This window comes from Martes martes (assembly GCF_963455335.1).
Source record: "Martes martes genome assembly, chromosome: 7".
Lineage (NCBI taxonomy): Eukaryota > Metazoa > Chordata > Mammalia > Carnivora > Mustelidae > Martes > Martes martes.
The window spans coordinates 43,835,474-43,850,028 of NC_137894.1; the positions used below are offsets into that span (position 1 = coordinate 43,835,474).

A 14,555-nucleotide genomic window follows, 5' to 3' on the forward strand; every position below is an offset into this window, starting at 1 on the left:
CAGGAACTACAAAGTGCTTTGCCAACAATGCTTTAACCTCACCTCCCAAAAAAACAGTCTGTTGTGAAAAACATTTTATTTATAATTTCTCATATTTACAGTTTATGTCTTCATTACAATCATTCTTACAATAAATATAGAAGTGCTAAAGAGACCATCATCACAGTGGCCTGTGGTCCATCCAAGGCACAGGGACAGAGGACTGCTGCAGACCCCAGTGCTTCCCAGTGGTGCTCAGGAGGCCTTCAGAGAGTTTAGTGAAGGGGAGAAGAACTAAAGGTCTGAACTTGAAATGGGATTAATAGTCAATGCAGCAAAATCCTAGGATATCTATTAAGGAAATAGGTGTAAGTTTTACTATTTTTATCAAATGATCCTAAAGAAACAGAACAAAGAGACTCAAGCTGTCCCATTAGTAAGAAACAAAGATACCAGAGCCTTCCCTGTCCTTTTCCCACACAGGCCTTGTCTTTGTGATCTCTACCTGTAGTGCACCCAGCACAGCACCTGGGCCCTCCAGGGGATTCGAGTGAGACAGGAAATTCACACACCACAGTGCTGGTTTCCTTCAGTGGTGACTGGTGTCAGTGGAATGAGTGAGAAGCTGAGGAAAAGCTCCCCATGTCCTAAGCTTGGTCCCCAGGAGCCCTGTTGATTCTTGGAGCCTTCTGTCTGCCTCCCTGCTTTTTGCTTTATCTCAGCCACAGGGCAGGAGAAAATGCCACTGTTTTCATGGCCTAGTCAGTCTCCCTTCTTATGAATAGCCATAGTGTCAGGTACAATGATCTCTTTGTTCTCTTGCAAGGATTGCCCATAAAAGGTAGATAGTCCCAGGGCTCTGAAGTGATTTATGTTGGTTTCTGATGGGCAACTTTGGGCCAAGTCCAAGGAAGCATCATCTAATTCATGTCGCTCTGTCATGAGGCTTCTCCCTGCTGTCATTTGGTCAGCATCAGCCATGCTAAAGGCAAGGTGAGGATGCCACCCAGACTCCCAGGCTGTCAAAGATCTCGTGCACACACACGTCTTGAGTGTTCATTAGGTCTTCTGTAACTCGGTTTAGCAAACTCACTACAAAGCCATGGGGCTTGCCACTGCTACAAAAAGTCATGATGGTAGAGAAGGGAGAAAACTGTTCTCAGAGTGAGAGGGAGGAGTAGAAGGAAAAAGATGTTATAAAGAAACTTGTGCTTTGATAGGACATTCCGTGCTGTCAAAATGAGACCAGGAATCAGAAAGTTCTCTGTGAACTACAAAGTGCCGGCCATAAGAGTTTGGAAGTTGGTAGTGGAGGCTCCTTCTCAGTCATGGAACTAACTGGTCTTCATGGGGCCCTTGCATCGATGAAAGAGTTAAGTCTTCTTAGAAACTGTGACTCAGGTAAAAGACCATGAAGTATCTTTGTAACATTCCGTTATTAAATGTCCCTAAATACCATGATGCCCCCACCCTGCACAGATAACTTCCTGCTTTCATAGCTTGAAACAGATTTCAACCAATCCGTGACTCAGCATCCTCCAAGTCAGGAAAGTAGGGATGTCCCAATTACACATGGGCAGTAGGGACACCACAGAAGTGGCCGAAATGAAATCTGGGCAGGAGACAAAGCTCTTCAGTCATTATGCTTCTGCCTATTTCCTCTAGATTCAAAAGCGGTTTGAGTCATCTCAGAACTCATGTCTACTCTAGGAGAGAGAAATCAACAACACTTTTCAAGGAATAGCCTGATCATCTATCAAGTCTGTAAAGTACAAAGCATAATTGCGCTGCTGATGGGAGGTTGGGCTTGGGCTTAGTATTCTGTCGTCCTCACGCTTGCGACTTGACAGACAACTTCTGACTCCAGTTCTGACTCCAAAGTGAGTTCCTCCAGACCTTATGTGTCTTCTCAGTCTCTCTATCTCAGGTCCATTCAGTGCTTTTGATCCAAAGGACAGGACTTTGGATATGCCTCTATTGTATTTCAAAGAATATCTTTTGTTTTCTTTTTGTCTCTGATACCTTGAACCCTCCTGTATCATTCTTCCTCCCAATTGTAAGGTCAGACCAAAAGTTTTGTCATAGCAGAAGGAATCAGAGGAAGACAACAACCCCTTCCCTGAGGAAAGAAACTGAGTCTCAAAAGCAAAATCTAAGCAAAGAGTGCACATTCTGGTCTGAAAGCTTGGACAAGCAGAATTTCCAAGATCCTTGAAACCACACTCAAGTGAATCCCTGGATGAAAGTGTTTTCTGACCAATCACAGCCCCAGTGGGTGACTTGGTTTGTGCCCCCCAGAATCTAGACAACTTAATGGTCTCACACAGATGAAGCAGACAGCTCAGAGCTCCTGCCTCTTTAGCCAGTTCTTCCCATCCACAGATCGTGCTGTGGCCATGGCATCAGGATGGCAGGGCACCCACCTAGAGGACCCGCATGGGTCTGGGGCATTTGTGGGTTGGGCTTCAGAGAACCCTTAGGTATTTCAAATGTTTAGGGAGCCACAGTGTGTAGTGTCCAAAGCAAAGTTCTTCCTTGGATGTGCCTGGGAGTTCCTTGGATGTGCCTGGGGCCTCAGGCATGGGCTTCAGTCTCCTTCTTGATGGCTGGTTTGTAAATGACTCCTTTGTTGTCACTTTTTTTGCTACTGGAACAAGAACACACGAGTCTCAGTTAAAGAGGAGAGATAAGCAGAGAGCAGCCAGACTTAGGTATGGGGTCATATTCCTCTCATGAGGACTTTTCGCCTGTTCTGTTGGTCTTGGGAGGAATGCCCCCAAAATAAAATATTAACCGAAAGGGAACCTGGTCATTTTCCAACTGTTCTCTTATAACAGCTGACGATAATAGACTTGCATTTTGAAGAAGGTCTCATTACCACCCCAACTTTAAACCTTTGATTCCATAACAGGATTCCTGGAAACTTTTTTTTATACACTCCAGAAAAATAAATTGGTTTTAGAAAAACAAAACATCAATAAAAACATGAGCAATGGGCAATAATAGCTAATGGAAGTGATACATCAAGTTTCCCTTCATTTTCCTTTTTGGACTCAGAGGCAAAACAACAACAACAACAAAAAAAAACAGATATAAAGATGTTAGAAAGAAGACAGCCTTGCTGCTTGTGTTCAGGCAAATGGGACCTCCCTACCCCCAAATCAAGAGACTTGTCTTCAGGTGTTAGCCACAGCCAGAGGCACATCTCTACTTCTGAGCCTAATGGCCCAGGGTCTCATGCAAAGGAGGCTGGGGGCGATGGTGTTTGGGAGAGAGCACTCCTAGGATCAGCGTTGGTACAGGTGATGGGGGCTTTTCATTCTGCAGACTGCCTTCCCAGACAGATCAGTCCTTGTGGACAAATAAGCTACCCAGCTCCCATTTTGAACCCAAACCAGCTCACCTCTTCTTTCTTCTGAAAAGCCAAATGGACACTGCCAGGACAACACAGATGCCCAGAACGCCAGCCAGGACCACTGAAAGGATGATGCCTGGGGAAGAGGCAGTGAACAGGCATTACATGACCCCCCCCTCCCCTGTGGCTGTCTCATCCCATGGCACTTGGATGTGAAGTCAAGTGACAGCTGTGTAACCTGCCACAGAAGGATGTAATTTCCCCATTTCTGTTCTCAGGTTCTGGTCTTTGGCTTAGTAGAACTGGCTGGAGTACTTAGAGCCATTTTCAGACTGTAGTGATACCCCAGCAAGGGTTTGCAAACTGGCACCAGGATCACCTGAAGATGATTTTTTGAGCCTGAGCATCAGAGACTGATTCAGTCTAGAACAGAGCCCAGGAATCTGCATTTTTATGAAACAGCTGTAGCTGATGCTGACGTACGTGGTTCATAAACCATACTTGGAGAAATCCTAGGTTACAGAATGAGAACTTACTCTGTCTTGGCCTGCTGGAGTTAAGGCCCACTGGGAAGCCTCTATCGACTTTGCTCCCAAGCTCCATTGCACAGTCCTAAGTAATCCAAAACAACCAGGAGCCCACTGCCAAGCTCACCTAAACAGTCACCCAACCTCCACACTGGGCGTAGGCCTGTTCTTAGGCAACGGCTTCCCAGCATGGCCAACAGAGGTGTTGTTTAGGGTCATTGAATGTACACATGCTGTACAGTGATTAGGTCTTTCGTTATGGAAGCATTTGATTGGCATTTCATCTTTGAATCATTGAGTGATTTGAAGGTAGGACCCACAGCAAGGAAAAGGGCCAGTAGCCAGAGCGATAGCAGAGAGGCTGGGCTTGGAAATATCACAGGCCCAGATCACACCAAGAATCACAGCAGTCACCCAGCTGCAGCATGCAAGGCCGGCAGGCCACATACCCAGACTCAGTCCTGCATACGTAAGGTCTTGCACTTCAAAGGGAGAGGAAAAGGTTGAAAATTAACCGAGTCAAACCATGGTGGATTTGCCCAGTGTGTTGAAGGAAGCCCCACCTTTTGTTTGGTTGGAAGTACAGGGCTTATGTAGACTTTCTGGGAGTATTTCACTCTTGACTCAGGTGCCTGATGGTACAGAAGGAATTGCACACCTTGGGAATTCACACTGTGATCTCCCTCTCCAGTTCTTCTTTATCACAGCAGTCTCTTTGCTAGGGCAAGACTTCAGTTTTTAGTACAGCATGACTAAAGTGGAAGCTGAGGAAGGGTAAGGATCAGAGTCTACTTTGGGCAGGCTGTTAAGTGCCTCTCGGATCCCTACCCCTCTTCATCAGTAGGGAATTGGCCAGGTTCTGGCTGGCTGGGCCTGGCAGGGCTTAGTTGGAGCCTGTCACTAGACTTCTGCGCCATCCCTATCCAGTCTTGTGGTCATATTTGGTTCTGTTTTTGCTTTGGCCCCAAGGGGCAAACTGGAGAAACCCTTCCCCAATACCCGCCTCCCTTCTCTGCTTTGTGGAACCAGAAGATTGTGCTTCTCTCAGAGAGTTATTATTGGGATGAGTAAGGAGTCCTCAGTGGGGCTGAACTAGTGCCCAGATATCTGAGGTAAAATCCCATAGTCAGCCTCCTAGGACCTACCTGGGGGAAGGTCACGGGTAAGCCTATCTTCTTGAGTAAGACAGAGGAGCCCAGTCATGAGGCTCCCCCTGGGTAACCCCAGCATACTTCTTCCAGGTTCTTAGAACTACTCCCCATTCTTCCAGGCAGGTCCTCCATCTAAAGAAAGCCTCGGTTACACATCCCCTCTTGTCTGGTAGTTTTCTGACGTCAGTAGAAACGTCTAGCACGTATGTGCCTGTGTAGTGTGGGTGCTTGTTCCAGTTCATGTTGGAAGCCAGGGTTGTGCAGATAGTGGCCACCCAGCCTGACACTCCAGAGAGCCTGTGCCCACAGAGCCCACTGTGATGACTCAGACCCTGGGAGAGCCCTGACCAGTTGTGAGACACCAGCAGAGGGCCAGGGACTCATACCTGGAGGCACTTGACCCCCTGGGGAATCAGACCCAAGACTTCGGGAATGAGGTTTATGCTCACCCCCTTTTCCTGCTGCATGACCAGAGTCTAGTTGGGTCCCCTGGAGCCATCAGTCCTGTGTCATTTCCCTACTGTCCTCTTCCACAATCTCATATGGAGTATGCAGCCTCCCTCACTCGAGGCTGGCTTGAGGAGTCTCTGGTCTGGCTTCCCCAGGGGGCCCCAGGCTGTTGTAAGGATAAGCAGAGCAGCTGTGGAGAGGAGCTATCCACAGAGTACAGGGTGGCCTGTTCTCTTGGCTCTTGCTGGCCACCATCAGCAGCCCATGGCCTCCCAAGTGGTAGAGAGAGTGGTTCCCGTGGCCTGATTTCCTGCCCCAGGTCTCTTCTTCTAACCTGAACACAAGGACCAGTGTGTGGCTTAGGGAGACTCTCAGGATAGGAGTCTCCCCTGGGGAGAGCGTCCGGTGTTTGCATAGCATATGCTGTGTTCTCTGCATAGCCTGTGGCCTCTGCACACTGTAATTTGGTATTTTGGGGTTTTTTAAGGTACCTAGAGGCACCAAGGCTTCTAAGATCTTAAAAACAACAACCAAAACCCCGCAATTCATTGTGGTTTCTTTTCCAAGCCTTTTGATGAAATACTCTTTTGTTCTTTGTTCCTAAAGCTCCAGATGCTGGTGGTACCAAACTAGTTCTCGCCATATAAGACCACTAGTAAGCCTAACCACTTGGCTAAGCCATCCAACCTGGACAGTTTCTAAAGTTGTCAGTTTTATGGTCACCTCAAACATCCAGAGAGCCACACAGACCCCCAGACAGCTGAGCAGCCGCACTTCAGGCTGGAGGCGCTGCCTCCAGGGAGCTCAGGGGGCATAGCCAAGTCTACGGAAGCAAGGCCGCAGGGATGGGACTTTTCCCAAGAGCCCATGGCCCAGGCTGGTGGCTCATCTGGAGGGAAATCTGGATGCCTTTGGCTGTATTAGGCGCTATAAACAACAGCCTAATTTAATCCAGGGCTCTAAGCAGAGTTCCTGGCTCATAGATGACTACTTGTGAGGGCCTAAGTTGCCTCTCTGTGGAAATAATGAAATAAGCAAGCAGCCACAAAGAAAAGGAAAGCCCCAGAGCCTGGGACAGATGCTTGTCAGCTAAGACTTTGATGCTGCAAAAACAAAGCAGCTTGACTGAGCAAACGAAGAACATGGAAGAGGAGTGGCAGTGAGGGTATCACCTCATCAGAATTCTCCCCCTAAAGAAGCCCAGGACAGGAGGATGTCAGGATGCTGCCCCGTGCCAACTGAGATGGCACCAACCATCAAGGAAGCAGGACTGTCCTGCAGAGAGCGATGCAGTGCACAGGGCTTGGGTCCCATTCTACTAACTAATAGGAGAGGGAAAGTCAGTGAGACCTTGGGGAGCACAGGGATAGATGGTGGGGCAACTGAAGAAGTAGAGCCCTAAGCCTGCATCACAGCCGAGCCTCGGGGATGTAGAAAGAGCATAGGCAACAAGGATGATGGAGGGAGGGACACACAGCCAGGGACATTCATCTGCAGATTAAAAAAGCAATGGTTTGTTTCTAATCGGCAAATAAGACAAGTAGTACCCACTGAAGAACACTGAGACAGGAGAGACCGAGACAGGCTGACTGACTGCAATGGCCCACAAGAGCTACTGCATGAGAACATAGTGAAGCGGCTTCTGAGCTGGTTGGTAAGGGCTGCACGGCCCACAGACGTGGGAGAGCTCCCTGCAGTCCATCAGGCCCTCCAGTACGGGCCAGAGTGAACAAAGACAGGGCAGTCTGACACAAAGAAGGAAGCCACGCAGATACAGAAGACCTTGATTATCAGAGGCCTCTTCCAGGAAGGCACACCCCCAAAGAAGACAGAAAAGCTGCTTGCCACAGGGGCCTTGCTACCTGTTCTGGATGGCTCGGGAGCTGCCTCTTCCACTGCTGTGTGGCTGGACTCAGGGATGCCAGTTAGCTGTTTCCACGGTCTTCTGAAGCCTCACGTGCACCCACAGAACAGCCCAGAGGAAGGAATAAGCACCCCACTTATACCGCTTGCCCCTTCTGGAACAATCCTGGCATTTTTTAGGTCTTTTGCAGTTCTGTTTATTCAAACAGAAAATAATCCTTTTCCTTTCTAAATATTATTTTCAAGTATGGATTGTTTTGTTGTGATGTCTTACGTAGTCACACATACGTATGTATATATCTTATGTATATGTGTATGCCTTAGCTGTCTCCAGTCTTATAAAAGAGACAAGTGGAGTTTTGGTTTAGCAGGGATTTGATCATTTAAATACATAAAATCCCCTTTTGGATGATAAAAACTCCCATTATTCTGCTTAATACAAGTTGTGGACTGAAGTAACTGAGATGCTAGTCCCATCTTTGGATGAGGCTTTGGTAAGAAAAGCAGGGAGGCTGCCCTCCGTGACCACAGAACAGAACTGTCTTTGGAGAACATACCTCACTGGGGAGCTTTTCTTATTGACACTAGGGAACCCAAAAAGAAATAATCTCTACAAATAAATCTGCCAAAGAGATACCATCACATTACATGAGGGAGCTGGTTTGGACTTTGCCTTCCAGAATGCAGGATTGCAGGCCCAGGACAGAAAGCCACATTGCTCTGAGGGGCCTAAATCCTGGAGCAGTAGGCATGGATTACTGAGCTTAGGTACTAATGCTTAGTACTCTCAGGTCCCTTTCGTGGCCAGGCTCAGGCTGTCTTGCTAAAGGAATGGTAGTTGCCAGGACTGGCACTTTTTATTCCTTTCAGGCCAGAGCAACAGAAAAAAGGCTTCCCAACTTCCCTAGGCAACTCTCTCCCAGGACTTTAAAACTTGACAGCTAAGCTCTGATCTTTAATGATTCTTAGGCAAATGGATTGATTTGAATGCTGCTGGCAAACTGAAAACAAAGCAAAATGAGACCTACAACTAAAATGTGCCAACTGGCCAGGCTTACGTTCAAATCATTCTCCAGAGAAGACCCTGGGGAGAGGAGGGGCAGGGAGTGGGGGTGGAGGTGGGGGGTGGGAGGGTTTACATTCTTTCAAACTTGTCATGAGCACCAGGCACAATGTCTGTCACAAGAGTAAGATGCCAACCATCCCTGTCCTTGGGGGGCTGGTAGCGTGTGTGGATAATCTAGACATACTTATTCTAGTTTTCTGCGTGGCAATAAGTCATGACCCTGTGGTAGGCTGAGAACAGTCACAGAGATGAACGAGTTGTTCCAGCTGCACTGAAGGGAACTCTAAGGCACCTTCAGGGAAACAGGGAAGATTTCTGGAATGTTATTATTAGAGTTGGGTCTTGAAAGAACTTTTCAGGTGGAAGAGGTGAGGGGCATCCCAGGGGCAGGGAATCGAGTGTGCACGGGTGAAAGCGGTGCTATATGCTAAGGGAGGCCCTACAGGGCACGACGGACGGGGACTGGGCGGAAAGCACTGGGAAGACATCCGGGGCCACCTCGCCAAGGGGGTCCGGCTTGCTGACTTCCTGCCTGGTCTGCTCTGTGCCAGAGGCTTGCTTAGGAGCCAGAGAACATCCATGCTGGGGTTTTCTGTTCCCCAGAGTGCCTGACTTGGGGTGTGCTCTGGAAACACATGGCCTATTACACTGCATTAGATGAAGGGACTAGGGACTTGTTAGCACATTTGTTGGTTGCTTCCGACTGTTCACCCCCCATATCCAGGGGAAGTTGAAGGTGGAAACTCCTCCCGTCTTTCATTTGGATGCCTTGGTAGACTTGATACTTTCCATCTAATAGATTTTATTTAGAAATAGGAACTTTTAGAAACACAAGGTCAGTAACCACAAAGCATACATTCTAGTCTCAGAAAGTAGATAATTAGCCATCTTAGCTTTCTAAGATTTCTTTTCTCTTTTGTAAAGGTTTTATAAAACTACCCAGGTCCCGCAGCATCGAGCAGCTTCTCATTGTGCTACTCCGCAGAAGTACCATGGGCGAAAGCCACCCCCCGGCCCACCGTCTGCTGTCCAGCGCTCCTAAGTGTGCCTCTGCTGGCTCCAGGCTCTGCAGCGGTGACATGCAGTTGCTCAGAGCAAGCCCACTACAGACATGATTATAGAAACTCTCTGGCTTCCCCTTGTCTCTCAAGTTTCCCTTGCCCTGGCATATTAAAAATAGGGCTAGGTAACATGAACATTTCGGTTTGCTAGGCTCTTCCTTTATGACCCATCACCATCAGGACTCAGGACTGGTATGTTTAGCCAGGAAGAGGTCAACTTGAAGGAACCAAGAATCGGGCCCCTGGTCTGTAAATCTTCCTCTGCCATCTCCCAGAGGGATCGGACTTCTGTGAGGTCTGGTCTGCTCACAGTTGTGTTCCCCTCTCTGGGATCCCTCCTTGAGAACAATGAGTCTTGTGTCCTCTTGTTAGCTCAAGCCTTCTATTTGTGCCCCTTGGAAGAGGCACTCTCTAAGAGCTCAAAAAAAGTGCCTCACGTGAGTTTCACCTCTCTACAAAGAGTGGGCATTTTAACCAAAGGAGACAAGAAACACAACACATATGAGGGAGAAAAATGGTACAAAAGCAAAGGAGAAAAATGATAAGGAAATTATAAAGCAAGTTGCTTCCTCAGAGGCATCTGGACCCCTGATAAAGTGGTTTGTATAGTTCTCCTTAGGGTGGATAGTTCTCTGCCATCCACTTCTCTTAGCCTTGGATGTACCCAATTGTATAAAAAGAAGGTATATTCAAATTCTAAAGGAAGATGGGGAACAGGGTTTTTCTTGGGTTTGGTCATTCTCCTTAATAACCCAACAACCTTACCCCTTAACCAGGGGTAACCATCACCAGACTGAGAAGGTCATGCTGTAGGGGTACCTGGGTAGCTCAGTTGGTTGAGTGTCCGAATCTTGATTTTAGCTCTGGTCATGATGTCTGGGTCATGGGATTGAGACCCGTGTGGGGCTCCGTGTTTAGCACAGAGTCTGCTTGTCCCTGTCCCTCTGCTCCTCCCTGGCTTGTGCTCTCTCCTGTCTCTCTCTCAAATAAGTAAATAAATAATCTTTTAAAAGGCAAAGAAAAAAAAAAGAAAAAAGAAAATGTCATGTTATAATAAAGACCAGGGCATTTGATAGAAAACGCCAGAATCCTGTGATATGAGTGGGGGAAAAAAATCAGTCTGAGCCTAGCAAAGCCTTTGTGTAATCCCTGGGCAGTGGTTCTCAATTTTGCCTCTCCTGCCCTGGAGACATTGGCAATGTCTGGAGACATTTTTGGCAGTCAGCATTGGGGGTATATTATGGACATCTGGTGGGGAGAGGCTAGGGATGCTGCTGATGCCACAGTAATGTATATTATGTACACAGTGTACATCGTACAATGTACAGCCCCCCAGTGAGAATAATCCAGCCCAAAAGGTCAGTAGCACCAAGGTTGAGAATCCCTGCCCTAGGGCCAAATCATAGTATAGACTACTTAAGTCTGTCCTTAAGGACAGACTACTACTTCTTTCTTTTTCTTTTTTTCAGCATTTTAGTTATTATTTTTAGAAATGTTTTATTTAAATTCAATTTAGTTAACATATAGTGTAGTATCACTTTCAGGGATAGAATCTAGTGATTCATCAGTTGCATAGAACACCCAGTGCTCATTACATCATGTGCCCTCCTTAATGCTCATCCTCCAACTACCCCGTCACCCACCCACCTCCTCTCCATCAACCCTCCATTTGTTTCCTATAGTGAAGAGTCTCTTACAGTTTGCTTCCTTCTCTATTTTTATCTTATTTTATTTCTCCTTCCCTTCCCCTATGTTCAACTATTTTGTTTCTTAAACTCCACATGAGTGAAATCATATCGTATTTGTCTTTCTCTGAATTATTTCTCTTAGCAAAATACTCTTTAGTTCCATCCATGTTGTTGCAAATGGCAATGAAACGGCAAGATTTCATTCCTTTGGGTGGCTGAAGGACAGGCTACTACCCCTAAGGACAGAAACCAGGTTCTTTATGCCTTTTCTAAGCACAGTTGAGGAAAGAGCATGGTCAAGCTAAATGATTCAGTCCTAATTGTTACAATTTGGCTAACCTCAAAGCCTAATCTCAAAGTCCTTGCACTTTCTCTCCTAGAGGATTTCCTTGACATTACTTTTCTCCTGGCAAAATAGTCCAACTCTGTAGTTCCTATTAACTTCCAGAGAAAACCCTGAATAAATCAGACCCTAATTACAAGCCTGCCTCAGTGGAAGAGTGTATAAATACTTGAGTCTGAATTGCTCAAGGTCCACACTGACAAATGGGCTCATCCCATAAACCTGAAATGGCATATTATAGTCTGAGGCCCCTCTAAGTTGGTGCGAGAGGCCCCTCATGAATGCAGATGCCCCTGAGGGGTGAGATTTGGGTCTTCACTCCTTTGGGGCTGCCCCCCCGCAATTGCTCCTTGGGAAACAGCCCTGTTAGCTGCCTGTATCTCTGAGAAGTGAGCAGGAGGGGACATTTCTGGCCAAGTTTCTATAATCAGCCTCCAAATGAACAGGTTTGCCTTTGACTGCCGTGCTGTCTCACTCCAAGGGGAGAGCTGGGCGCAGCCTGGGTTCCATGAAACAGCAGTTCTGGGTGAACCGTTCAGGAAAGGCAGTGGCAAAGCTGCGTTTGGGCTTTGATCCTGATGTCCTTAGCTTGGAGTCAGTCTCCAGGCTTTTGCTGAGAGGCCCCTCAAGCTCCCCAGCTAGACTAGGAGAGTCTACTGAAATAGCTCTGCTACACCTGACCACACTGCCCCCTCCATGAGCGCCAGCTTAGACCTGAGACAGTCTAAGAAGATGGCTAATTATTCCCAGTGCCACAATCCATTGTTACAAGAGGAGGTTACTTTGGGATGTCAGGCTCAAGTTCCTGCATGGTTTCTTCTGATCCTCTGTAACTGTCCTCATACACTGTCCCTGCAACGTAAAGTGAGGATGGCAGTTGTTAGTGTCCACTTAGAATCATATAACATGTTAGTACTGAAAGGATATTAGCTCACCTAGCCCAGCCTATCATTTTATGGCTGAAGAAACCAAGCCAAAGAAGGGACATGATTGGCTTACATCATACAGCCAGGAGGAAATAAACAGAGGCCTTGAACCTAGGTCTTTTGACAATAGGAGGGGGAATATTTATCACCGTATCCCCAGTGTATCCCCAGTGACTTGTACAGACCAGCCCAGAGAGGAGATCTGATTACAATCTTTGAATCACAAACAAAATTCTACCTTATCTATGTGGGCCCAGTCCTTTATCTCCAGGTAGAGTTTTTATGTTTTTATTTTATCTAAGAGTTGAAGTATTTTCCATTTAACCCTTGACTACTACATATTCCATTTTGAAGAACAGGAAAAGAGAAATTTATATCCAAAAGAGATCATAAAGGGGTAATTCTGTACATTTGAGGCATTTCCTAGAAAAGAAGTTGACAGTTATCATCATATAGATTCTCGATTTTTAGGAAGGGTCATTGTTCATGGATTCAGTTTTCAGACCAGGAAACTGAGGAAAAGAGAGAAATTACCTTAACCAGTGGCATCTGGAGAGGAGAGCACAAAAGATAAATTCTTGGGCAGTTCTCGATTCTGTAACTGACAGAAGAACCTAATTCTAACCATAGGTATGGGTCCGTTCAGAAGGGCACGTTTCTAAAGTTTTCTGGCAAGGGCTTCGAAATACAATCTTCCTATGTTTAACTAAGCTTAGTCAGTGGTAATTATAATCTCACACAATAAGAAAGGAACAACAACAAAAGAGGCACACCAGAGGAGACCTGGTGAGAGCTGACCAGGTGGGTCAGTGGGGTCATGTTTAGATATGGTCACCTGGCCCAGTTCAGTGACAAGTGATGTACAAGGATAAAGTGGAACTTCCACAGACCTACCCTGCTTCTGACCACTTGCGGTTGGTTCCCTTCTCGAGAGTGGCTCAAGAATCTACAGTGAGAAAGTGAACTTGGAGGTTCAAAGAAGAGTGTGGGTCCCAACAGTGTTCTCCACCTGTTTCCCTGGACCCCCGGCTTCCAACAGTATCGACACAGATACTGAACAGATAAAGATGTTCAATGTCCTTCTGGGGAGTTAGGGTTACAGATGTAAAAGAAGAACTGAGCTTTCTTAGCATTAGGACTAAACCAAACTTCACACTTCATTCAGTGTAGCTCCTGTGTGCCTGTGCTTAAGGAGATGAGACCAAAGGGCAGTGAACGCAGACACTTTCTTGCCTGACGGGTCCTGCTATATTAGGCTGTGAGCTGCTGTGGCTGCAAATGTGGATTATGCCCCTCTGTGAATCCTTACAAATGACCTTCCCGGACATTAGTGATGCTGGTGGTGCTATGAATCACCCAGCCAGGCTAAAGATGGGCCTTCATGCCAAGAAAGCCTAGGGTAAGAAGTCAGGAGTTTGATCTCATGAAAACAGTCCTATCGCGTGTCTTAAAAGAAGGGTAGTTCTCCAGAGCAGAGAGGTCCTCCAGAGCATCCTCTCGTCCCCATCTGTGGGAGACTCCAGATTTAATGAGGGCTCTGGTCTAGACACCTAGAATCTCTGGCTAGTGTTTCCCCACAAAGGCTCAGGGAAGTCAAGAGCAGAAGGGCAGCCTCAGTAAACCCACACACAGTAGCTTCTTACACACTCTTGTTCCCTTGGTAGCCAGAGTGCTCTTAACCCAATTCCTAAGGGCATCGGTGACAAAGCCCGAGGGTAGCCACCCAACTTCATATAAGATGGGTGTCTCGGCACCACACTCCCCACACACACACCGCATCTTCTCACCTTGTCGGAAAGAGATGTACACCTGCCTCTCCTCAAACTCCTGGACCCGTCGGAAGTTGTTGACCATTTCTCTGGGGGATGGGTCATCCACGTATGTGTAGTACAGAGCAGTCTCCAAAGCCAGCAGCTACAAAGGGAGCAGCAGAAACATACCCCGAGGGCAGAGTGATGCTCTCTTGCCTGACCTCAATGGTGAAGAGATCTCTGGGGCTTGGCAGGAGGCACATTAGAAAGCCGTGGGAAAGCCAGAGAACCGTGCCCCTCACCAGCAGGTATCTGGTTGACTGGGCACTGGGTGAGCTGGTCTTTCCCCTCCTCCCAATGCTTGGAGGAAGGTTAGTGCTATTAGCTGCTGGGTG

General features: G+C 47.1%; 2 protein-coding genes across 2 annotated transcripts in view; one reads left to right on the top strand and one right to left on the bottom strand.

Moving 5' to 3' along the window:
• The window catches only part of APH1B (aph-1 homolog B, gamma-secretase subunit), a 65,809-nt gene extending 56,224 nt beyond the window's left edge, over positions 1-9,585 (top strand). The window contains exon 7 of the mRNA XM_080807700.1: positions 9,316-9,585. The gene's annotated coding sequence lies outside the window, so the exon portion shown is untranslated. The remainder of the gene's footprint in view (positions 1-9,315) is intronic.
• The window catches only part of CA12 (carbonic anhydrase 12), a gene marked incomplete at its 5' end in the record, with an annotated part of 53,005 nt that continues 38,512 nt past the window's right edge, over positions 63-14,555 (bottom strand). The window contains 4 exon segments of the mRNA XM_080807699.1: positions 63-2,623; positions 3,383-3,470; positions 4,311-4,343; positions 14,197-14,323. Of these exon segments, the coding sequence (XP_080663825.1) occupies positions 2,554-2,623; positions 3,383-3,470; positions 4,311-4,343; positions 14,197-14,323 (318 nt within the window). The 3' untranslated portion in view covers positions 63-2,553.